Source organism: Grus americana, chromosome 20 (genome assembly GCF_028858705.1).
Source record: "Grus americana isolate bGruAme1 chromosome 20, bGruAme1.mat, whole genome shotgun sequence".
Taxonomy (NCBI): domain Eukaryota; kingdom Metazoa; phylum Chordata; class Aves; order Gruiformes; family Gruidae; genus Grus; species Grus americana.
Window position 1 is genome coordinate 6,143,936 of NC_072871.1, and position 26,031 is coordinate 6,169,966.

Below are 26,031 nucleotides of genomic sequence, written 5' to 3' on the forward strand. Positions count from 1 at the left end.
TGCCTTTGAACCATCCTTTATGAATTTTTAAAAAAATGTCCTCCAATGAGTCAGCCAAATGAAAATAACCATTAGTGAATCAGCCTGCTTTTTTCAGGTACCACAAAATGACTGTTGGATATATCCTCGTATCACACCGGTGTTGCTATTGCTGCTATGAGGAAACAGGCGCTGTATTTTTCGGTGGCCTTAGTTCAGTGAACTGTTAGAGAAATGGAAGGGGGGGTTTCAAAATATTCCACTTCAGCCATTTCTCACAGGTTGGTTCTTAGAGGAAAAAGCGGTAAAAGCTGCAATTTAAATGATTTTGTTTCTCTTACTGTTAACTAGCCTTAATGTTGACACTGGTTGACGCACACCAGGTCTGGACAGATGAGTGGACGCTCCTCTCAGGGCTTTAACCACACCGAGGGGCTGAAACCGAAACGAACGTGATGTCAGGGCATGGCAGCTATCATTTGTCACCCTTCCGTGTTTTCACACCAGTGACACCAGCCTGAACCAGGGCCTGAGGCTGCCCTTGGCAGGCCCGGCTTTCCTCCCTGTTCTTCCTGAGGGACACAGGCTGCTGTCCCTCAGAGCCACAGGCTGGGAGACCCAGTTGCTGTACATAGAATTACAGTAAATGAAATAATGACAGAAGGCTTGATCATTATTAGGTCATAAACCTTAAAAAAGAGGTGTTTTTTGTTTTGGTTTGGGTTTTTTTGACAAAAAGAATCAATTCTGGGCTCCAAAGTCCTGCTGCAGCAGCAGAAGGTGGCACTCAGCTCCCCACCTTTCCCCTCGCCTGCCTAGCGCTGAGGCTGGAATTGTGGTGGCCCCTTTAAGACTCTCCCCATTTTGCGCACTGCCCTGTACCAAGATGGCGCCCCTGCCCTCACTTCCCCTCCCCGCCTCTCCCTCTCCTCGTTATCCCCCCCCCATAAATGCCGCCCACCCACGCCGGTTGATGGTGCCCTGTACAAAGATGGTGGCTTGTCCGTCTCATCATGCCCGCTCCCAAGATGGCGGCGCCCTCCTTTGCCCCTTAGCAGCGGCGGGACGGTCTGGTGGCTGCCATGCCAGGCGGGTGAGGTCAGTTCCGGGGTGGGACTGCCGCGGTGCGGTTAGGGGCGAACAAAAGGAGCCGGAGCCGGCGTGAGGGAGGGCGGGGGCCGAGCGGCCAGGTGGGTGCTGGTGGTGGGGTACTGCGGTCCGGCTCACGGCGCGCTCCCCTCAGCGGTCTGGGTGCTGGGCAGGTGGGGCTGCGGGGACGTATCCTCCGGGTGGGGCGGCCGTGAGGGGGCTGGGACGGGGCTGGACCCCGTGGTTGGCAGGGCTGGGGTCCGGCGGCGGCGGCGGGGGGCGCAGCCCTGAGAGGAGGGCAGCGGCCAGGTGGGGCATGAGCGCCGAGCTGCTCCCCTCGCACCGCCCGGGCGGGCGGGGAGATTTGCTGACTAATTCGGCAGTAATTCGTTTCTTCCGTGTCCCCGCCGTCCCTGCCCTGTCAGGCGGCGGGCGGGGAGCCGGGGCAGGTGGGTTGCCCCCACGTCTGTGGGGCGAGACCGGGCCGTCCCATCCGTGCGGGTGCTGGGTGTTGTCGTCCCGTCCCCCCCACCCGGCAAGGGGGACAGGTCCTGTGTTCGCTACTTGGCAGTGGTGCTGGGGATGGAAGCTGGTTGGGTTTTTTTTTTATTTATATCTCACAGAGGATGTCTTTTCTGTTTCTGGGAGCCTGAGGTGGGGTGGCAGGCTGGGAGCAGGCGGGCTGATGCGCAGTCCGTGTGTACTGAGGTGTTCTGGCTTTGGGCTGGTGCTGAGGCGTCGCCTGAGAGGAGGTGGGGGGAGAAGGTCAGAGAGTCCTGTCCTTTAAACGTTTCCTTTGCAGCAGTCTGTCACAGCTAAAAGGGAATAGCTTTGATTATGAGGGTGTTGCTTCAAAATCTGTCAGCCCTAATGGTAACTCTGGGATCAAGAGGAATGTGTTCTCAAACATCTCCACCAGTATTTTTTTTTCCCAGTGATGTCTCTTTCTCTTTGTTTTTCCCTATTGTTGACAAAATGCCTTGTGAAGTTCTGCAGTCCTTTCCTACATAGCTAGGAGGCTGGCCACTTGAGAGATCTCTCAAAGCTTAGGTCTGCTCCCTTGTCTACTTTCCCATGCCCCACGCTGACATGCAGGAAACAAGAAAAAAAGCTGTTATGTCTTGTTCATTGTGCTAAACTGCTGCCACTTTAAAAAGATTCATGTTGGTAGATATGTGTTGAGAGGAAAGGGGACAGTTGCTTGGAATCTGGAGTGGTTATGAATATGATCTATACTTTCAGGTACTCTATTCCTGATGGTAACATTTAAAAAATATTCAAACTTTTCAGATTAGAAAGTAGGTAGTAAAGCCATTAATGCTTTTTTCTCATCTAAAAACTTTTGTTCTTTCTTGCAGGAAGTTAATCTGTCCCTACCTGTTTAGGCTTACTTATAATAGTAACATTCAACATCTTCTTTGGCTGGGTCTGCAACACCTGTGTTTTGGTAACTTCTGTTGGAATAACAGATGTTGGAGATTCCTTGTTCCTAAGAGTTTTACTTAGCCCTTAGAGCTCTTGCCATCTTTCTAGGTATCAGGGTGTCTCTGGTTCCCAGTGACCTCTGAGTTGTTCCTTGCTTCTTAGATATCATTTACCAAGCTTTTATATAACACGGTTCCTCTGTGAACTTGATCCCCTCTTCTTCGCTGACAATCTCTGTTTCATTTCAGGGAAGCTGTTCCCATGGCGTGTGGGGAATGCAACGCTTCAGCACCCACTCAGGATCCAGCACGCAGGAACATCATCTACTTCCAGCACAGAGAACTGAAGTGCAGATAGCAGAACTCAGCTGCAAGGTAAGGACTACAGGCCAGCTCTTGAGTGGTAAAGTATAGCCAAAAAAATGACCAGCATATTACTTAAACATAGTTGCAAAGCACAGGGCAGTGATGAGATGACTGATAAGGAGGAAAGGTGGTTGATTAGAGGGTGATATGGGGAGAGTGGTGGTATGCCAATTAAATTCTGTGAGCCTTTAGTCAGCTTGAAGATGAAAAAAAGAGTAAAGGTACTGAGTGTTGTCCAAAGTAGACTATAACTGTTATATATTCACCCATATATCTAACTCCTGGGCACATAAACCCTGACTTCTCAATGCACTAAGTGGTAAATACTGTCCAGCGAGTGGTTTGGTGACTGCTGCCTAAAAGGAATGCAGCTGAGAAGTGGCAAGAACTGTTAATTTGGTAGGTGCTCTTGCCTTTCCTGCGGGGTGATGTTTGTATTGCTGTATAGCCATCTCCTAGGCAGTTTTTCATAGTGAACTCTTAGGAGTGCACTGGCTAATCACGCAGTGGGTGTCAATTAGGCAATGACAGAAATGAGATGCAAGAAACTCCCTGCTTCCTTGGTTCTTCACTAGGATAGTGATGAAAGGTATTGCAGAACTCTGTGCTTATCTTCAAGACGAGAAATGCTGTCCAGATTGGCCGTGTCCTGAGCAGTGATATGTGCAGTATGTTACTTCCAGAATACAAGTATCCCTAAGGCTTGTCTAATGTTCTGGCAGTTCACTGATTTGTTTTTCGTACTGATCCTCTCATGGTATTTGGAAACCCTAACTTTATTCATGTAGGTCAAAGACAATGTGCATAAATATTTCCTTAAAGTACGCCAGAAGCCATGTGTTAAAAGCTAATGCTTCTGTGTTTGAAATGTGGAGTGCCTGAAGCCTTCCAGTGATGACTTACTGAATGTTTAGAGTTGATTACATTCTAGTGAATGCTGCAGGCATTCAGAAAGATGGTCTGTGGTTTGGGGTTCTCTGATGCTGTATTTTTAAGTAAGCAGTGGAGGTCAAATGTATAAGTTATTGTGTTATTGCTGTGTGATTGGAGCAGGCTTATTTGAGGCCTTTGTGTAATTCTTCCACCTTCTAAAGAAGGATTTTGTTCAGTAGAGTACTCAAAAAAGGAAGGGAAACTCACTTCTGGTGTTAAATTGAGCCTAACTGGTGTCTGGGAAAATGGAGGTGCAGTGTCAGGTGAGTGGTGGTGGAGCACAGAGGAAAGAAGGGTTTAGGAGTTTTGTGTGGGGCTCCTTAATGGGGTAGAGTGGGGTGGTGCATACTATTGTTTTGGTAATTATTAAAATTACTGTATTCAGCTGCAGTGTGGTGAGCCTCCTTTGTGCATTTTTCCAAGCGTTTTCAAAAATAGCCTCGGTTTAGGATATGCACACTTATACTGAACAGGCTTTTAACAGTCTATGTGCTTTGAAGAGTGTATCTTGAATGCTTCCAAGCAGCTTTTTCCTTAAATTGTTGATATCATGCATGTATTTTGTATTGCAAGTTGAAATCCAGTGCATATAGCTGGATTATACATGCCCCTCCTGCTGCTATGAAGCTGCATTTGAAACTAAAAGCTAGTCAGTCATGACCTCCCTGCTGAAATAATAGTGCTTCCTTCTCCTTGTGCACTAAGCATTGTTAACATTGCTATAAAATTACTTTGGCAATTCATGAAGCTCCTCTTGTGACAAATTTGCAAGCTGCTTCTATAGCTACAGCCTAGCTTTGTGCACAGTAAAGCTGTGTACTGGACTAGTTAACAGGTTCTCCTTTAGAGTCTTGGTTTTATCAGATCTTGGTGATCAAAGGTTAGATGGCCTGTCCCTTATTAATTGACTAATGCAGTCAGAAAATGTTGTCAGCTGGGAGTCACAGTCGCTGTTTTGGAGCTCATGGTCCTGAAGGCAAAGTGTATAGGGTATGGTGAATGTGTACTGACTTCTTTTCTTTTGTCAGACTGAGGCTAAATATTATTGTGCTGGTAACTAATGTCTTATTTATCTTGCTTTGCTCTCATCTGCATCTTTTTTCATCTTAACTGGCTCATTTCTTGGAGCTTGAAAACAGCTGTGGCAACACCCATGGATTTGTGCATGTTGTGACAGTCTGTCAACAATCAATTAAGATTATCCTTGCTTAAAAGTTTTTACTCACTTTCAATCTAGTATCTTGATTTCTTAATCTGTTAGATGTGTCAAAGCTCTGCTCTGTCCACCATTTCTGTCTTTAGCCGAAAACAGTTGTTTACCTTTTCTTGGATGACTCTTCTCAATGCTGGAATTAAATGCTGAAGAGCCTTCTCCTGCAGCTGATGAGGTGCTTGCAGCTGTTCTGGTTGTTACAACTTAATGTTGTTGTCTGTTTATCTTAAGTAGTTTCTAACAGAATTAATTCAAGCACTTGCATTAGTCAGTACAAGGGAGTGTTTCATAGTGTCCTGTTGGGATAAGGCAGTTGTACTTTTCCAAGACAAGCCTCAATGCCCTGTCCTTGAAGCATCTTTTTTATGGCAAAGAGAAAATTAATTTTGGATAGAAAGCCTGTGACCATGTACATTCATAATTTATAAGCTGACACAGACATTTTTCTCTGGTTTGCATCACTGTTGCAAGTTATCTGATAGCACTAAAATTTACATGGCTGTATGACACCAACATACAGTCCCTGGTCCAAACATTAATTGTGCTGATAACTTCAGACTATGTTCAATTCTGTGCAGCTAGGGCAAAATGCTGTCAGAAGTCAGAAAATGTGGCAGGCCAAGCCAGGTCTCCGGCATGGATTTTTCTGATGGTGCAGGTGTTCTTCCCTGTACTTGTTAAGACAGGCTTGCTTGCATGACAGTAAACAGGAGCTGTTGCACTAGACTGTTAAGAAAAGAACGTCAGTCTTGCATCTGACAGGAAGAGTCAACTAAGGGGTAGCTGTAAAGATGATAAAGTGCTATCCATAGTGTAGGTGGATTATTCTTTTTCATAAGCTTCAGTAAAGATGTTGTGACCCAGTCGGTTTGCTTCATCCTGCTGTATCTTGTGGCTTGGGTGGGGCTGAGTGTTGCATACAGCCACTGGATGGTTGTGTGAAAACCAATGTACCTTAGTGGAACAGCCAGTGAACTCAACGCTGAAAGTGAAGAGTGTAAGTTCTGGCAGCTGCTGTTCCACTACTCTATCCGTTAGTCTAAATGACCCTTTAAACTTCACGTGTTCACTTCTGTCTCAGAAGATATTTTGTCCCACAGGAGGGATTTATTTTTTAATGCAGAAACAGCCTGATATAGGGATAACACTTGGCTGGTCAGGACTTTGACATCTGGCTTCACTCCTGTTTATTTCTAAACAGCAAAGGACAAAATCACTTGAGTTGTTCCATCTCATGTCTTGGACTTTTCCAGTTGATCACGTGGCTGTCCTTGGAAGGTTTTCTGAGGGGTGCCTGAAAGCAGCTCTGTTTCAGCCTCCTTGTTTTTTCTTTTAATTCTGGGCCTAATAAACACAGGGGAGGAGACATGTAAATTCCCAGTCCCATTTCTGACCAGCAAAGTTCTTATATTTCCTGGTTTCTGAACAAAGAGCTCTGTGTCATGCCCTTTAGGATTTCAGGTGGCAGCATGCTGGTGAGGGAAGCTCTGCTCTATTGAAAACTTATTCTAACACGTTCTAGCTTGTCAATAATCAGGGCTGTAGTCTTAACAGCATCAAGAGGTGTTTTTTTTTTCCCTTATCTACCTCTGATGCTGTTGGTACATGAACAGCTCCCTCTTTCTCTGGGCTTCTGAGAGGTAAGAAATTCTGTCAGCAGTGCTTGAATTCTGCTTTGCAGTCCACGATCCTACAGGGAAATTCACTGAGAATTAACAATATGTATAGTGGAAACTATAGAGTTGCAAGAGCAAAGTACAATGCATCCATGTCTACTTATCTAAAACTGTATTATGAGACTGCCTCGCTTGGAAGCTGCATGTCACTGAAGGTGAGGAGGACTTCCCTGATTTCAGGGGTGTCCTGGAAGTAACAGGTGGAAATTTAAATTCTTGTGTATAGTCCTATTTTGCCAGTAGCTCCATTAGTAACAGAAAGGAGGAAAGAGGAGACTGGGCAAAGTAATCAGTGAATGATGAGTCAAGCTGACAAACTAGCCAGTGAAACAGAACGGTGGTGTTTCTGTTCACTTCGTCCCTAGCTGGATATGCTGGCCAGCAGTTGCAGGCGGGAATTTAAAGTGCTGCTCAGCCAGGTGTCTGTCAACAATAAGTCAATTTTCACTGGTTTAGGTTGGATGGTTTTGGATAGAGGAATTGTCCAAATTGGAGGATGTTTGCTCTTGTGGCAGTTGCTCTGTTAATACCTTGACCTTGTTAAATATCACAGGGGTCCTGGGGTTTGTGGAAGGCAATCATGCTCTCAGCTCCATCAGCCTTTATCTAGTAAGGTATGTGCTGCTTTATGATGTGTCTCTGTCAGCCAGATACATTTAATCTTGTTTCTGACTGGTTTTACTATTTAGGTGTGGTGTGCTCAGAATGTCCCTGCTCTTGTAACATGAGTGATTATCTTTCTCCTCCAGGTGTGTCTAATAAAACATAGGATTAGTACTTGGTGATGCTTATGGTTGGCTGAAGTCTGGGTAGGTTTGGCAGGCTGGTTATGTAAGTCTGAAACTGCTGTTTCTTCTGTTGTATCAGCCTGTTCAGCATTGATGGTGAGGCTGTGCTGCGCATAGTAGGTAGGTGCCCAGCAGGCTGAGGCAGGGATGGTCATCTGGCAAAAGGAGCCCATGGTGGAATGCAGATGTGGATCCAGGTGAATCTGCAGGCACTGAAGAGGTATGTAGTATCTAAATGTGGAATGTGCAACGATTTCAGGAGCGTGTTTATTTAGGCTGGATTGATGCTGCTGTATGATAATGAGGCTTTGGCATGCAGATCTTTCCCTGTATAACCTTGGATGTTGCTGCTATAAACTGTCCTGGGGTTGTTCTATTTTGGATATGAATTGTAGTGCTGCTTTGGTGTAGCTGAAACCTTCAAAGGTAATTTCTTGAGGGTGGGGGGGTGAGGGACTGTTCAGGGACTGTGTGGTAGCTAGGAAAGCACTGTGGAAAAAAGCAAAAAGCTGTAACACCTCTGAGACAGACACTTGGAAGATATCCACCCCCACCCCCCCCCAGTGTGCAATACCTAAAGCCTGCCTGTTTAATTATACCTTTGGAAAACTTACTTCCTTATGTTGTGATAAGTTGACAGGAGTTTAGGCAGAGATGTTCTGACCTATTAGCTTACACAAGTTTAGTGAAATCAACTTGCCTTTAAACTTGAATAAATCACTCTTTCGAAATCTCAGTATCGATGCCTTCCATGTGGCAGAGTTAACTATACTGTAAGCAAATAGCGTGTTTCTGAGCTCCAACTGGAAAGTCCTGTAACTTGAGGTATACATGAAGGAGCTCGAATCCTTCACCAAGACTGCTCTGACACAGTGCTTCCTTTCCAGTTATCACTGTTCCTGTCTATAAACTCCTTCACTCATTTCATGTGTTCTGTGCTTAGCCCTCAGTGAGGCTACATGACAGAACTGACTTAGCAAATGAAGCTTCTTCACAATAAACACTTTCCTGCTGACAAAGCACACTGTGGTCCAACTTCTGAAAAGAGCAGAAGCTTGAAATCTCCGCAGTCTGCCTGCTGGTCCTGTGGAGCTTGGTCTGGTCTTGGTCACAAGGGAGGTAGCTTTATTCTTGGCCAACTGTCTTCATGCAAGGATCGTGCCTAGTCTTATGCCAGAATAATGTCCTCCGTGTAAATCATTCTTTTCTGCCCATGTACTTGTTGGGAGAGTCTGTGTTCCAGCTACTTGCTTGGTTTCTATAAAGTGGTTGGAATTAGAGTCCCTACAGGAAGAATCATACTGTGCAGGGAGCATCAAGTGAGAGGTGGTCCCTGAGAATCTGACTTCTTGGAGTTAGTCTGCTGTTGTCATCAATCCCAGCAGTGAAACTGCTTGCCCTAATCCAGAAGGGAGAGTGTTGCAATAAGAATCGTACTCTAAAATGAGTACAAAATGGAATTCACAATATAAAGATGACACTTGCATCTCAATGCAGAACTGTTCTCAGTCTTTCAGGAACTAGAAATACATTACACGCATGGGAAATCTGGGTGAGGAGGGATGCAACTTTCCCACCTACTTTCTCAAGTTTTTGGTGGACAATTTTCCCTTTTACCACAGATGCTGGGAGTGAGATTAGATAAGACATGGCAAATTCCAGCTTCTGTAAAGGTGGCCCCTAGTTTTATTGTTCTTTTTCTGGGGCTCAAACAGGGTCTCCACTGCCGCCAGGAGGAGTGGGGACTTGCTATCAATGTCCTTTTCTTCCTCCAGTGACCCTGTCATTGTTACTGGAAGGCAGAAGATTTCCTGCTCCACCCTACCAGGGTTTAATTGCTGTCACTGAGCCATAATGGACTATCATGGGACACTCAGCTAACTTTTTTTAAGCTGTCTTGTAGGTGCACAATGTAAAGGGAGATTTCCTACCCCAGGTAACTGGTAAATAAAATTCAGTGCCTGCTGTGCTAATTTCTTGTTGGTTTCCTTCCTGGCTCTCTAGAGATACAAATCAAAGTGAGCACAAGGTTAATTTCTTGTGGGAAGAAATTAGGTGTTTCCTGGATTGAGCAAAACTAACAACCCAGCACTACAAGTCTGAAAATGCTTTAGCCATGGAACCCCAGTTCCCCTACTAGGGGTAACTATGAAGGACCTGACAAGTCCTTCAAAATGTCCTTCAAAATTCAACTTCAAGGCAAAAGTTTCCCTACCAAGACTGATGAAGCACTGGACAGAGGAGGAAGGATCTTTGGGGAGAAGTGGTATGTAGGCAAGAGAAGGAAAGAGATTTTTTTTTTCCCCCTCGGTGTGGGATAGGAGGAGTAAGGAGTTGTTTAAATAGGGAGCAGATCTTTTTATGAACAGTATCAGTGTTTTCACTGCATCTCTCTGAAAAGAGGAATAGGATCTTACACAGCATTTATGGAGGGCAAGGAATGGTATGGCAGCATTTGTGTTACCTCTTAGATGTAGTTTAGAAGGAGTCACTACAAAAGCTTTCCATCACATCTGGCAAGAGCATTTAAGAAAGGTGTGTACTTGCTGGGAGGCTGACATTAGACTCTCTTGGAGCCTTAGGGTGGTGTGTAGTGAGACCTCTGGCTCTGAGTCCCCCTGGGTTATGAATCTGGTAGAACAGAAGCTGTGCTCACCTGCAACCATATTTGGCTTTCAGAAGCCAAGCCATGTCAAAGCTAGTTGTTCCAGCAGATGACTGCAGTAGCTTTTGATATTCCCCTTTTGCAAGCCTTCCAGGCTTTCTCCTATTTGGGCTGTAGAAGCACAGCACTCTGCTCCCCTCAGTCTGATGATGGAGGGAGGGATATAGAGGGTGACAAGGAGAGCATGAGTGTTGTCTTGTTTGGTTTTCCTTGTGGTCTGGCAGTATGTCAGTGGTCCTGCCCTGGCTCTCAAACCTTTCAGTAGCTGAACTTACTTCCTAGTTTCTCTAGGAATTGTCTTGCTTTCCTAGCCTGGTGTAGTAGGGGTCCTAACAAACAAACAAATCAAAGTCAGGTATATGTCCTGTTATGGTACTTCTGAGGTGGGAGGGAATGTTTGGGTAAGGGGCCTGGGGTAGTATAAGGCTTCTGTCAGTAGTGATTAAAGGCCTCTGTCAGAGCTATAGATTCTTCTGCAGAAAATACAGATATACAATGGGGTTTGACTCTGAATTTTTTGTATGTCTCTTCAGATTGTCTACACAGACATCATCAGGAACTGTGATTTGGGGAGCTAACTACTGGCTTTGTTTGCGATGTTCTGGAGTGCAGGTGGTGTAAAGAGAACTTCTGTACCCTATTTTATTCTGGAATTAGTATTTCTGTAGTATGTACAGACAGCTCTTCTCCCTGAGGTGGATGTATTCAGAGAAGGAAGGTGAGGCATAGCTGAAATGCCTTGCCTAGGGCCTTGCAGCAAGCTAGCAACAGGACTGGGAACTGGACTTTCAACACCTTGTCACTCCTCTTATTCTAGCTGCTTGGTACTGTTCAGATGTTCAGTTTTGCCTGTTCTTCCCTCTCCCTGTGAATGTGTAATCCTCTTGCCCTAATCTGCTCAATGCAGTCTGTTCTGCGGAGGCATGCCAGCCACTTCGCTAGTGCTCTGCAGCCTAACAGGACAGTAGTTTCTTCTGACAGCGCTGTATATGGCTGTTTCGTCCCTTGTTTCTGTATCCTGTGCCAGGATTGCATGAGTTTACTGGTTGATAAATTAGTAGATTTGCTGTTCTGTCTTGTTTTACTGAACTTCTAGAACAGGTATTGGCATTTTGTCTCAAAATTCTCCACTCCAAAAAAATAACAAAAGCTATAAATTAAATTTGCATGTAGAGTTACCTCGATCTGTTTTTTCGTGATGGACTAAGATAGTATTGGAACTGGATGGGCAGAAGGGCAAACACTTCAGGGATGGCTGTCATCTTTCAATCTACCACCTCTAGTTGCTTGCAGCCTTCCCAAGTAGCACTAAGCCAGAGCTGGCATTTTACCACTTATTGTTGTAAGCAGCAAACCAGGCAATAGGGTTCAGTATTTAGTGTCTCTAGGGAATGTGGTGCTTTTTGGGTTCATGTTAGGAAGGGCTTCCTTAGCAGTTCTGTGCTGGAAGTGGATTTTAAATACAAACTTGAATTCTACCAAAGCAGGTGTGGTGTGGGCTCCCCCTTTGTCACAGAAAGCTTTCTCTCAACCAGGAGTATATAGAAACCTGCTATTGACCCTGCAGTCCCCCCGGGACTCATTAGGACTGTGTGTACAAATAATATCTTATGGGTTGGGGAATTTTTGCTCTTCCTCCTTTACAATTGAATTCATGCAAGTTTCAAAATGACTGAAAGATTAGTGCTTGTTCTGCTCGTGAACTTTGCTTGCACATATGATGTGATATTACTGCTTTTTCACCATCAGTAGAACAAGTTACAATGGCTTCAAGTTCTTTGCTTGCATTGCCTGTCAGGGGAATTTTGTGAGCTCATGGTTATCCATGGATCAGTCAGGCTTCCGGGCTTTCTATGGCTTTTTGAAGAATGTGTTCGAAGCTTCGTCTGGAAGTCCAAAGGACAGAACAAGTACTGTCGTAAGGCCTCTGCTTCCCAGAACCTTTTGATTTCCTTTGTGGCACTGAAATCCCAGCTGAGATGAACTCTAGGTGGGAGTGGTTGCTCAGGGAAGTGAAGTAGTCTTTTAAGTATGTTTTTCCCCCTTCCTTTACTTCTGAAGTAAATAAGACAAAGAGCAGCTGTTACAGGATTTCAGTACTGAATCTATCACAGGGCAAGTAACTAATCTTTCCTTGGAGAATTAATGCAAAGGAGGGGGAAGCCAAAGGAAAAGTCATGATACCAGGCAACTTTGTTCTCTTTTCCAGTTTGCTTTATCAATGTGATGTTGTCCTTGCAGTTTGAGAACCACACAGATGCAGAATTATTATTTTTTCTAGCTCTGTAAAAACAGTAAAAAACATCATGACAACTGTGCTCTGTGTGTGGATTTTTATCATTTCTAACAGTGCTGGCAAACTCCTTCATCCCTGAAATAAAATTCCTAGATAAACCAGTAAACTTCCAAATACTAGTCTGGCTGGGGTAGTTTAAGTCTGTTTGTCCTGTGAGCTTTCTTTAAGTGTGAATGTCTTGCTCCGCAGACTGGTAATGATAAGTACCAGTTCTGATGTTTTGTGACAAGTCATCTGTCAGGGCAGACGGTGACAAACTAACTTCACGGTCTCAGCAGTAACAAGTTACTTAAAGGAAGCCTTATTCATTTGTCTCAAAGAGACTTGAAATTGAGCCTCAACTAATTCCAGTCTTGCTGTGCCAGCACTTAACATGAGTTTCCTGATGCCCTCTTGAAAAGCAGAACAACAGTTTAAGCTAGTAATGCCTGCTTCTGGTTTCCTTTCAGGTGAATCATGATTCCAGTCACTGAATTGCGCTACTTTGCTGACACTCAGCCAGCATACCGCATCCTGAAGCCATGGTGGGACGTCTTCACGGACTACATTTCCATAGTGATGCTGATGATTGCAGTGTTTGGAGGGACGCTTCAGGTCACCCAGGACAAAATGATTTGTTTGCCCTGTAAATGGGTTACCAAAGACTCTTGCAATGACTCAGTCAGAGGTTGGACAGCCACAACCCCAGAGCGTACCTACTATAATTCTAGTCTTGTTCCCTCTACTGATACTGGGCCTACGGGGATCCGATATGATTTGGACCGGCACCAGTATAACTATGTGGATGCAGTGTGTTATGAGAACCGTCTTCACTGGTTTGCCAAGTATTTTCCTTATCTGGTGCTGCTACATACTCTCATCTTCCTGGCTTGTAGCAACTTCTGGTTCAAATTTCCAAGGACCAGCTCCAAGCTGGAGCATTTTGTGTCTATTTTGCTTAAGTGTTTTGACTCTCCGTGGACGACGAGGGCATTATCGGAGACAGTGGTGGAAGAGAGTGATACTAAGCCAGCATTTGGGAAAATGAATGGCTCCATGGACAAGAAATCCTCCACAGTCAGTGAGGATGTGGAAGCCACTGTTCCCATGCTGCAGAGAACAAAGTCTCGAATTGAGCAAGGGATTGTGGACCGGTCTGAGACTGGTGTCTTGGACAAAAAGGAAGGTGAACAGGCCAAAGCACTCTTTGAAAAAGTGAAAAAGTTCCGCACACATGTGGAAGAGGGAGATATAGTTTATCGCCTGTACATGAGACAGACCATCATCAAAGTGATCAAGTTCATTCTGATCATCTGCTATACTGTTTACTATGTCAACAACATAACATTTGATGTTGACTGTAAAGTGGACATTGAGAGCTTGACTGGCTACAGGATGTACCGCTGTGCTCATCCTTTGGCCACCCTGTTCAAAATCTTGGCATCTTTCTACATCAGTTTAGTGATATTCTATGGCTTGATCTGCATGTACACGCTCTGGTGGATGCTGAGGCGATCACTCAAGAAGTACTCCTTTGAGTCCATCCGGGAGGAGAGCAGTTACAGTGACATTCCTGATGTGAAAAATGACTTTGCTTTTATGCTCCATCTGATCGATCAGTATGACCCACTGTACTCAAAGCGCTTTGCTGTCTTCCTGTCGGAGGTGAGTGAGAACAAACTGCGGCAGCTGAACCTGAACAATGAGTGGACTTTGGAGAAACTGCGCCAGAGGATCACCAAGAACTCCCAGGATAAGCTGGAACTGCATCTTTTCATGTTGAGTGGCATTCCTGACACGGTCTTTGACCTCATTGAGCTGGAGGTCTTGAAGCTGGAGCTTATCCCCGATGTTACCATTCCCCCAAGCATTGCTCAGCTCACAAGCCTTAAGGAACTGTGGCTCTACCACACAGCTGCCAAAATTGAGGCTCCAGCCCTTGCCTTCTTGAGGGAGAATTTGAAATCTCTCCACATCAAGTTCACAGACATCAAGGAGATTCCTCTTTGGATTTATAGCCTGAAGACACTAGAGGAGCTTCATCTGACAGGGAATTTGAGTGCTGAAAACAACCGGTACATTGTAATAGATGGATTGAGGGAGCTGAAGAGGCTGAAGGTGTTACGGTTGAAGAGTAACCTCACCAAGCTGCCACAGGTGGTGACAGATGTTGGTGTGCATCTTCAGAAGCTTTCAATCAACAACGAGGGCACCAAACTCATTGTTCTCAACAGCCTTAAGAAAATGGTCAATTTGACAGAGCTTGAGCTGATCCGTTGTGACTTGGAACGCATTCCTCACTCTATCTTTAGCCTCCACAATCTGCAGGAGATAGACCTGAAGGACAATAACCTAAAGACTATTGAGGAAATCATCAGCTTCCAGCACTTACATCGTCTCACTTGCCTTAAACTGTGGTACAACCACATTGCCTACATCCCCATGCAAATAGGCAACCTAACCAATTTGGAGCGCCTTTACCTGAATCGTAACAAGATAGAAAAGATCCCTACCCAGCTCTTCTATTGCCGAAAACTTCGATATTTGGATCTTAGCCACAACAACTTGACTTCCATACCGCCAGATGTTGGACTTCTTCAAAACCTGCAGAACCTAGCTGTGACAGCCAACAGGGTAAGTGAGCAAGGAGCTGAGTGTGTGAGTAAAATTAACTCTGGCACTTCTGTTATCTATGTGATTAAACATGCTACAATGGTTTGTGAAACCCTCCTAGCACTGCCATTCTATTTAAATTCTCAACTTCTGTTTTGCTCTGAGGGGTTTATCTAAAGTGAAACATTCCAAATAACTCCAGGGACAAGCCTTTCTTCCAACAGCCCTTGTTCTCTAGCATTTCCTCTCTTAACAGTGAAACGGCTTCTAAGCGGCAATTGGAGGCTGTTTAGAAGTCCTGCGTGTTGGTTGTTTCTCAGCAGTTGGAAGCTTGTACTCTCTAGCTTGGCATCAATTTTGGGTGTAAAATGGTGATCTGAGGAACTGGAGTCTTAATCTACAACTATGCATTTAAGCCTATGTACTTCAGCCACATACATAGTGCTATGGCAGCAGCGTGCGTGTGTGACTTACAGCTTTGCTTATAGTCCTCTGTGTTTCCAGGGACTATGCTGTAGTTTGGTCTTGTACCATATGCTTTTACTGAGATGCTGGATATAGACAGACTTACAAAAAATGGTTCTTAAGCTCTCACTTTTAAAAATGTATTGTCTTGTTCCACAAAGGTGACTTTGCAGAAGATTGTTTTGCTCTCTCCAGTATCCTTACTCAGGGCAGAGTAGACTAAACCAGGTATATCAACTGGCGATCAGATAGATGTGAAAGTGTGAACTGTGGCAATTCCTTGACTTTCAGAGGGCAGGAAATATGATGGCACCTTGCTATGTATGCCTCAGTATGATGGCTGCAAGTTTTCTAGTGTAATCCCAGATGAGTCTAAATCTTAACTAAGTGCAGGGCAGGTTAGAGAGGATGACCAAGTGTGCTATGCTGCCTGATTACAAGTTTGTTTCTTGGCTTGTGTTGGGAGGGTGTTTATTTGCTTAAAGCAAACTGTATGCATGTTTTTTCCTAACCTTTGTTCCTGTGTTTGGGATTCAGGAAACTCTGTTTACCGTGCATCATAAGGATCAACCTATGACTGCACAGACTGGTGTGCTGAGATGTGCTGAGCTGAATGTCTTGCTGAAACTTTCATTCATTTGGTCTGTAAATTCCTGGGAGGCTCTTTCTCCTGGAGTTTACCACCTGAAGTTGCAAAAGGCTCTAACATAACAAATTGCAGACAGATCTAATTAGTGGCTTCTGGGTTCTTCTGGGAACATGCAGTAGAACTGTCCTGGAGCAGTCCTAGTTTTCGCTGTCATATATAAAGATCCTTACTGCTATTGGCAAGATGTATTCATAACTGAACACTCTCAAATTGCCTGTGAGAGGCAGACAGAGCAGCTCTAGCATAGTTTGGCTTTTCACAGGGGAAACACTCTGAAACCAAGTATTTAATTGCTAATGCAGATCAGTATTACACAGGGTTCCTAAAGCTCTAGCCAGTGTTTTGAAGCTAGTGTCTGCAAGTTCAAGTGTGTGTTGTGCCACTGTAGAGTAGTGGCAGACAAGCAGCAGCCACTCAGCTGTCCCAGTTCAATAGCTGATCACTCAGTTTTCCCAGCATTAATATACTGGGTGGCTGTGCATCTGTTTGTATGGATGGCCTAAGCTCTGGTAAATTTAATAGGAAATTATGTGTGCATACCATGAAATTAAAAGCCAAAATATGTTCTCAGGGCAAGTGGAGCTGATATGGGCAGTTTCTGAAGATGGCGTTAACTAAAGATGAGGGAGTTTTAAAGATTCTTAAGCTGCCCTTCAGTACTCCAGTAATTCTGTGCCAATTTGTCTTCTGGTAGCCTTCCTAGCACAGCTTGCTGAGGGTTAATCTGCAGTGTATCCTCTGCAGTCTTGGGGTGGAGCCTCTTTTGGATGAAAAGGAGTTAGAGGCAGCTCTGTTTTCTGCAGCGCAGTGTGGCACCACCCATTTCTCTCTGGAAAAAAAAGCTAATGCAACAGGAAGGCTGAAGCAACCTTCCCTCCAGTGTGTGCGCTGAAGCAAAAAGTGGTAAGGACCCAGTGAAACACCTAAGCTCTCTGTATCCTCTGCAGGTGCCTGGGCAAGGTCACCGTTGCCCTGGGGCTCTGATAGCCTGGTTACTTACAGTAAACAGTGAAAGCAAGAAACACAAGGACTGGTAGGCTGACATTTCCCAAGGCCAAGAATTATCTCAAATGTCCTCTCCTAGCTCAGCAGTCTTAGCAATAGGGACTTCTGGAGTTGGCTGGTACTAGTGTACCATTCTAGGAAGCAGACTGTATTATAGCACATTGCTTCCTTCCTAAACCAATACTTGTCCATTAAATAACACTATTATTTTCAAGGGTACTGTGACCATTTGATTGCATGTTGCTGTTTGCAAAACACTCGACAGTACCAGGAACAATGGCTGAATTGAACTGTCTTTAATTGGTCTGGTCTTGTCTTGTCTTTTGCTTGGATTCAGTCTCATTCAGAACTGATTACAGTCTAATTTAGCCATGAATGATCTAATGCATAATTTAAGTTTTAAAAAGGACATGGTTGTGTTTAAAGGCAAATGATAGCCTCCAATATGAGACTTTGAATTAAGGACAGAATACTGAATTTAGTTCATAGCCTAGTGTTTGTTAAACCTTAGCCCTATTGTTTACCTAGAAATTCTTTGGGAGGACTGGACTATTAAAAGGCTTTAATAAAAATAAGCCTTATTAAATTAATGGCTCATAGATGCATGAAGGTGGTGGTGGGAAAGCTAACAGCTAGTGGCTTTATTTTTTTTCTTTTGGTTGTGTTTTGGCACTGTTAAACCCCTGTGCTTTGGAGCCTAGAAAGTCCCTGCAACATTTCAAAGCCCTACAGAAATGACGGAAGAGCAGTCCCAGTTCTCGGGGACTGGAGTCTGTACCCATGTAGCCTCTGCTCTTATTACAGTAAAACTAGAAGTACTGACTAAATCCAGTCTTTATGGTGTTCAGTATAATACCAATTGTGCAATGGCTACCTAAAGCAAAGGGGCTATGATCCAATGACAATATATAGGGTTTGGAATGGAAAGAAGCTAATACTGATGGGAGCATGTGACAGCATAGGTCAGCTGTGAGTGGGTTTCTGGTCCTCTAAACCTGTTCTTGGTGATGTCTTCTACTTTAGCCACCATCATTGGTGATCTCTTGTAACTAATGCAATAGTGTTTGGAAGAGAAATCCATACAATCATGGTGTAGTGACTTTTATTTGGGAACATTCCCTATGGTGGAAAGCAGGAGCTCACTCAACAGAGAACTAGATGATTGAAAACAGTGGTCTGTAAACCTTGAAGCATTGTGTGGGCTTGTTGGTCTTTTATGAGCATGTGTCCTGCTTGCTGGTGACTTTGCCCATGATTTCTTTTTTTTTTTTTTTTTAGATTGAGAGTCTCCCACCAGAGTTGTTCCAGTGCAGGAAGCTGAGAACCTTGAACCTGGGAAACAATGTGCTGCAGTCACTCCCATCCCGGGTTGGAGAGCTGACAAATCTGTCGCAGATAGAGCTACGAGGAAACCGCTTGGAGTGCCTGCCTGTGGAGCTGGGAGAATGTCCTCTGCTGAAACGCAGCGGGCTTGTGGTAGAGGAGGACCTGTTCAACACGCTGCCCTTGGAAGTCAAAGAGCGTCTGTGGAGGGCAGACAAAGAGCAAGCTTGAACCCCTGAAAAAAGGGAAAAGCCTCTGACCAACTAGAAGGAAGCAAAAGGCCATTCCAGTCCCTTTTTCCCCCAGATCCTCCCTTTTCTCCCCTCCGATCACTACCAGACTAGCCAAGGAGTCCCTGAACAAATATGACTCTGAATGAGGCAGCTTCTTGCCTCAGATGCAGGATGGGGGAAGCTTGGGATCAGGATGAGGATCAAGACAGATTAGTCAGCCTCTGAGCAAGGGACAGTGGGAGTAAGATGTTGCTGTTCTGGACAGGAAGTGGGGTGAGGTGGATGGTGCTGGTGAGAAGAAATAACCTTTGAATGGAGGAGAAAACGAAATGTGGGGATTGCCCCATTGCTCCAAATGGGGCTTATACGTGTTGGGGACTGAGAGTGTCCAGAGTCCTACAAGCAAAGATCAAGAGACTAGGAAACCTCTTGCACCTCCATCTCTGTGTGACACATAGTGCTGTTCCCCTCTGATTCGGAGACTCAGTCAGTGAGGCCCCACGGTGGGGTGGGATAGGATACAGACAGCTGATCTTATCTAGATGCTGGCGTTAGGATTTGGGGGATAAACTTCTCAGACATCAGCTTGAATGCAGGATCTTTTTTTTTTTTATTAATTGTCTTTCCCCTTTGCACTCCACACCTTCTCTTCTCTCCCTGGAGAAGGAACCAAATCCCCAAACTCTATCTGCTCTTTTTTTAAGATTGCACTATTTTAACAGTTTCAATACACTTGTGTTGATGAGTAGATCACATAGCATCCTTCTCCAGCTGCTGTGCTGGAGGCACTAACTGACATAATTCCAGAGCTTTAGCCTGTTCTGAAATGGATGGTTGTAGTGCAAGTGGGAGAAGATCTGGATAAAAAGCAGTTGGACTGTCTAATCTACTCTCCCAGAAGCGCTGAGTTGCTTCAGGATCTGGCTTTTAAAGTTTTTAAGCTACTTTTAAATTCCTGATATTTTGTCATGTATCAAATATGAACATACAACTGGCCAGTGTGTTGGGGTCTCTCCTGGGGTTGGTGGTGTTAGTAAAGAGGAACACTCAGGTTACCTCTGCACCTCTCGCCCCTCCGTTAAGTTGTTAGATGCTTTGCCAGTGTTTTTCATGAACACAGCCTACAGAGCTGCTTGATGGTTCTTTTCTGTTGTCCTCGCTCTAACAGCTGTCAGTTCCTGTTACACCTCTTCACCCAAATAAGAGGCTAATGCTGATTGAATTTGGTGCTGGAAACCTGTCCTGTTTCTTCCCCTTTTCATTCCCTTGGTGTTAAGGAGCAGTGTGAGAATCCTCTGTGGACTGAGCTCCTCTAGATCCCTGGAACAGAGCAGTCTTTATTGAAACAAGTCTGACCTGTTTGGTATTGTTTGACAAAAAAAGTCCCAAACAACCCAACCTTCTGCACTGGCAGAGGTAGATAACTTGTAATAGCTACTGATAATCATGTCCTTAAGGTGGGGTGGTTAAGGTGTGCCTACAGTACACCCTTATTCTGCTCTTTTCCATCAGGAGGAGGAGGAGGAGGCTCATGGACCTGCAGGTCCTTGTTATAATACTCTGCATCAGACCAACAGGTTGGCTCCAAGGTGGAGTGCTGCAAGCTGAGGCATGAGAAGTCGGGAGCCTCCCCTGGGTACAAAATGGGGAAGCTGCAGCCATCTCCAAACTGGTTCCTGGCAAGTGGCCAGCAAGTGCCCTGGCTTAGCAAATCGTGGTGATCCCTTGGATGTTGGGGCAATAAGGCACGCTGTGGCTTTCTTCATCAGATGTAAGATACGAAATATATACACTAAACATGCTGAAACCATGAACAATGTTAACTGGGCTCTGGATTTGTTGGTGTTCAGATGCTTAAATAAAGCTACATTAAAATCCAGGAGATCTGTTTATAAAACTGCTTTTAAGAAAGATGTAAATTCTGCCTCCCTTAGTCCATTCATTATGAAAAGTATAAACAGCCCAGGGAATAATATAATTAAATCTCCTTATCTGGAAGGCAAGGTACTGTAAAAGCCCTTCTTGTTTCTAACAGGGTTAGTGTCTTGAAATTGTGTTAGAGTGGGGGCCACTGCTGAAAGGATGGGGAAGTGTTGATGCTTCTTGGATTTTACTTGTTCTGTTTGCTTAAGTGTTTCGGATCAACAGAAAGGACAGAAATTGTTAGGTGGGCTTAATGCTTCTTAAGTAAAGCAGGAATGGCTTCAGGCTTAGTTACAGTAATGGTGTTTTCCAGTCAGTTCCTTGTGGTGGGTGTGGGGGCTGTTTGGATTGTGAAGGAAACTTTTTGGTTTTTCCCTTACTCTGTGCCAAAAGATAGTGCTGGAGAGTAATGGCTACCGAATAGAGGCTTTAACTCTGTTGTATTCAAGGCCACTGGGTAACGGGTTTACAACACATTTATTTTAGGGTAGGCAGGGCTGAAAGGCCGAAGCACCTCACAGAATTTTCACCTAGCTTACAGGAGCAGAGAGATTTCTTCTGTATGCCTAGATCACTGTAAATGAGTGCTTTGACTCTTGATTCCAGGTATGATCTTGGTTATACAACCAAACTTTACACAGCTAGGTTAGAAGTTTTTGTATAAGCAGCTTCCGAAAGTATGCTGCAGTGCTTCTAGAAGCTTGCGAGCCTCCTGAACTGCCGTGTATCTCAGTGCTGAGTCCATAGGACAAGTGGACAATAGGCTATTCTGCTAGAAGTCAGGGCCTGTCTCTAACTTCTGATCAAATAAGACCTATACTCCTGCTGCTTGCTGAGTAGAGGCTACTCTATGCCCAAGGTCTGCAAAGCAATTGTAAGACAGGCCAGTATTGATCATGCATGAAAACACTAGCTTTTTGCTGCTTGTACAATAGTCCAAGCTCAATTTTTTGCAGTCGTGGCTGCTAAGGCTTGAGATAGGTTCCTGTGTGGCAAAATTGGGATGAGCAGTCTGGTAACTTCTTGTACCAGAAACGCAGGTAGCACAATATACATTGCCACTCTGGAAGAGCAATATGTATTATTTACTCCTGATATGTGCTTCTTGGTCTTCCCTCAAATAGATACTGATTCCAGAGTATTTGTCTCACATGTTGAGATGGAAGAAGCTTTAAAACTTCAAGGATAAGGGTCTAAACAATGAGGTCCTCAGCATGTTTACTGCTCAGGACTCCTGCAAAACTCAACCCACACCAGAGTGAGTCATCCACTTCCCATACTTGTCTGGATTGCTCAGTCTTTGAGGGATGAGCTTACATCAACAATCCTTCCTCATTTGCAAGTGTTCAATCAATGTATATTACATTTTTTTCCTTTAAGTTTCCATCAAACTGAAACTTAGAGGTTTTATTTCTGATGTTGATCTGTATGCTCAGAAAAAAGCTCAACTTAAGCAGACAATCAGCAGTCTGGTCAGTGTCCTGTTCTCCTGACAGGCTTTTCAAAGCACTCTAGTAGTACCAAACCAGATTATTTATTAGCTGCTAAACTGTACAATGACTTGAATTAAAACCAACTGTTCCCTTAATAGCACTTCTGAGCTGAATGGGTTCTTAGAGCCCTTGTAGATCACAAGTATGCTCATCCCATGTTAGGACTGAAGGTTAGTAAAATGGAATTTGACCTTTCCTGCTAAATACCCCAAAAAGTATTAAGTTGCAACTAATTATTTTGAACCAGCTGAAAGGCAAGGAATACCAAACCTATTAAACATGTTAAATCTTCTTGTATCTCTGAAACTATGCACTGGAATGTTAGCTGTTCTTTAAGATTGATTGCTGATTTTATTATTTGGTCCCCAGTTAATTCAGCAGCTGGAATTAATTTACCCTGCCAGTCTGAATAGTTAAATAGCTGTTACAGGTATCTTTCATGATGTGGTGTTCTTTGGTATTAATTGTCACTTCCTGATAATATCCTACCTCATTTTTTATTTTTTATCATTTATATGCTCCATTTAGCTCACTTCATTTTAATTAAAGTAAGTTCTTGCTGTTCATTGCCATAAATAGTATTAAGTGGCTTTCTGTTGCTGAACCACACTGAGGTCCTTTTCCTTTCTAACAAATGATTCTAGGAATTCTGAGAACAATAACACATCCTTTGCAGGGGATGAGGTGTATGGAAAAAAGTTTCAAGTATTATCGATTCAACAGCTGTGACACTGCTTCCTTTCCTTACTTTTTTTGCTGCTTTGGAAAGGGACTCGCGTGGTTTGAGTTCTTCAGAGCTTTTTTTTTAGTCCCCCTTCAGAGGAGGAGTAACTTTTTTTCTCATTAATAGCGGTGCCTTCTCTGTCTCTAGAGAGACACTAATAAAACTTCTCCACAGAGGCACTTGCTGTTTCAAGTGTATTTGTAACAGTCTCTGAAGCCAGCTGTTCCCTCCAATTCTGTTTTTTTTCAACCACAGATATTTTTTTAACTTTTGGTGTGACTCCTCACTGACAAACAATATTGTCATACCATAAACAGTAGCATCATCTACTCTGAAATGTTACCTAAGGTAAGGCTGTATGAATGCTAACTTGTATTGCTTAAACTTCACTTTAATTTGGATTTTTTTTCTTGTTGCATTTTAAAATTCCACTACCCCCCCACCCCCCAGGTGTTTGACCCTACAGTGGATCCTGTAGTTTTACTAAGCACGTGCCAAAACAGTGAGTTTTCTGTCCTACCTGCATTCTAACAGTGCATGAAGCAGAACTGGAACTGGACAAGAATATTTTTGACTCAGACCTTTCTCCCTCCATCTCTCCAGCTGCAGTGGTAGGTTGATATTAACTGTGTCAGCAGTGTGAAATCCGCCAGAAATTTCATCTCCGAAATCCCTTTTCAAAAGTAGCTGTATTTGAATTGCTGGACCCCAGTAGCAAAGGTGAGCTTTGTATGAATTCACACAAAGAAAGGCTTCACTTAGGATTTCGGGAATTACCCTTCTTCCCTCTCATCTCCTTTAAAGGAAGTTTATGGAACAATGGGGGAAACTTTTCTTGATGAGACTTAATGAGAAGGGGGCTAATGAGCCTGAGTCATCTTTTACAGCTGACAGATGTGTCCATTTAAGTAAGACACTACTCATGGCTTAAACATTGTTCACTCCCATTTTGTAAATGTACGAGCAGGGTTGTGGTTTGGCATCTGAGACCTGCAACTTGATGTAACCTTTCAGAACAATGACATTCGCTTTGTACGTGGGATTGTTTGGGCAGCTGATCAACAGCACCTCCACCTTAAGCACTGAAGGCTGCTATTGTTTTCTCTGAAAGACTTGTAAGACTGGACACTTTAACAGAATAAAAGTTTTAATTTTTAATTTTTCCTTTTATGTCTGCTTTCTGTATGCAAAGGCACTTGGCCTTTCATGATCTCACTTTTCAGAAGACAAATGTTAATAATTCTAGCTATTGTGTAGGATTATTGGAGTTTTTTACTCCTCACGAGTCCTTGCGGATTATGGCATTCCTTTATGAATAAGCAAAAAGATGTACGGCAAAGAGGTCCTGCTCAGTGACAAGCCTGGGCTGCTATAACGTATTTCACCATCACTTTAACAAATGGCTGAAGCGGTTTACTTTGCCAAATATAAGACTGTTGAGAGTATTATCTTAGATGGTCCTAGAGAAACTCAGTTGGGTTTTCAAAATGCACATTGTGCTCCCCTTCCCTAGGAAAGGGATAGGGACTGAACTCAATGGAGAAAACTGCCTGTTGCCATAGAAATGGTGTCTTCAGCCAGCTACTGGTAAATTATTTAGGTGTTTCCTAGCTGTCTGCCTACCCCATGCACTACTACTTAACTGAAAATGCTGACAGATAGCATCTTTCCTAATTGAGCATGTTTGTGATGTTTTAGAAAATCAGCCTGTAACTTTCAAAGATGGTTTTTGAGTTTGTACAGCTCATTTATTGCATAGAAAGGTATTTCTCTCGTGCTTTGCCTTCCCTTGCTTCCTTTGTCCAAGACTATTTGACCACAGTGACATTGGCCCCACTTCAGGGACAGAAAATGTGTGCAGGCTGTGAGACAGGTGAAAGGTGGCAGTCTGTGCTGCTGCTTGTTGGCATTGATGAGTTTTAATGAAACGCTTAGCAGGACTGAACCAAGAAAGGAGAGGACAAAATGCCCCTTTGTCATCTAAGGCTCACTTGGGCTGCCGCTCCTTCTGACAAGGATTTACCAGCTCTTTGAATAGCTGAGCAAAAAGGAAGAATGAAAGGTATCATCAAAGAAAACTGGTGCTTGCTGGATTCCTGTGGGACTAATACAGTGATGGGGGAAGAGCCTGAGGGTAAAGAACTCATCTGTCTTTGTTGAAAAAGACTTGATCTTCATAATTCCAAATTTTCTGTGTAGCTCAATGAAAAGCACAGAGTAAAGATGCAGTGGAGGCAGCTGGAACTGTATTGGTTTTATTCCAGTAAAATCCTCTAGCTCTGTTGCACTACAAGCCTGTTAGCTTGCTGATTTTTAAAGACAGTAACCATCTTGGTTACCTGTTGATGACAATTTGATGGAAAATTATTTCATTTGAGGCTTCTGATAACTTGAAAGAAAGGACTACCCATACAGGGAAAACAAAAGCATTCAAGTATGCCATTTTAAACAGATACTGATACATTATTAAATACAATTCAAATCTCATTATTGGTCCTGTGCTCCTTGTTTCTCATGAAATACTCTGCCACTTGTTGCTGATCATATCGAAGACTTCAGCAGAGGTGCTGAGATCTAACTGAAATTTTCCCTCACCTAATAACCCTGGCAGCTCCGACAGCAGCGTTTGGTGCGAGGGCTGAGCTGCTTAAACTGGCTCTGGAGAACTGGCAAGCTGGCTTGGCTCCAGATTGTTTCAATAGGAATTCTTTTTGAGGAGGAAATCAGGATAATCGTGCCAGTCAAAAAGGCGTTCCAAACGCCTTGTGCTTTGTCTGCTGCAGGGTTGTCCATGTCCCAGATGTCATCGCTCCTGTACCTTTCATACAGCCGTGGGATGGGCTTTGGCAGCCTCTGATGGACTTTGCCAGAAATGCAGTTTTCTTGCGGAGCTGGCAGGAGAAAATGTTGTTTAACAGTCTGCAAAAGAGCTCTCGGAGGGGGCGGAAGGGAAGGAAAAGGGGGTCACTTCCCAGTTTTGTCTGAGTACTTTCTACCTTCCTTATTTAAATTTACTGGAAGAGAAGGTGCTTACAAAGATGACATCCTTCTCTTTGACTTTTTCTTTTGGGCATTTTGTGGTGGGGGTGGTTTTCCTGTTGCTGAAAAGGTTTTTCTAAGCCTCAAAAAAGGAGCATGTCTGGAGTGGCAAAGACCTGGAGGACTCTGAAGGACAGACACTGACGAATGCTCCTG

The 26,031-nt window shown here is 44.0% G+C and overlaps 1 protein-coding gene across 7 annotated transcripts; it reads left to right on the plus strand.

The window, feature by feature from the left end:
• Positions 1-976: 976 nt before the first annotated feature.
• LRRC8A (leucine rich repeat containing 8 VRAC subunit A) lies at positions 977-20,575 on the plus strand. Of its 7 annotated transcripts, none has more exons than XM_054848216.1 (5): positions 1,098-1,169; positions 2,742-2,867; positions 10,667-10,745; positions 12,879-15,042; positions 18,419-20,575. In XM_054848216.1, the coding sequence occupies exons 4-5, from the start codon at positions 12,886-12,888 to the stop codon at positions 18,692-18,694; spliced, it is 2,433 nt and encodes an 810-aa protein (XP_054704191.1). In that variant the 5' UTR covers positions 1,098-1,169; positions 2,742-2,867; positions 10,667-10,745; positions 12,879-12,885; the 3' UTR covers positions 18,695-20,575. The 7 variants fall into 7 exon arrangements, with proteins under 7 accessions (XP_054704194.1, XP_054704191.1, XP_054704190.1 ...); XM_054848218.1 differs by lacking the exon at positions 1,098-1,169 and adding an exon at positions 1,494-1,517; XM_054848219.1 differs by lacking the exons at positions 1,098-1,169; positions 10,667-10,745 and adding an exon at positions 977-1,077.
• The last annotated feature ends 5,456 nt before the right edge of the window (positions 20,576-26,031 follow it).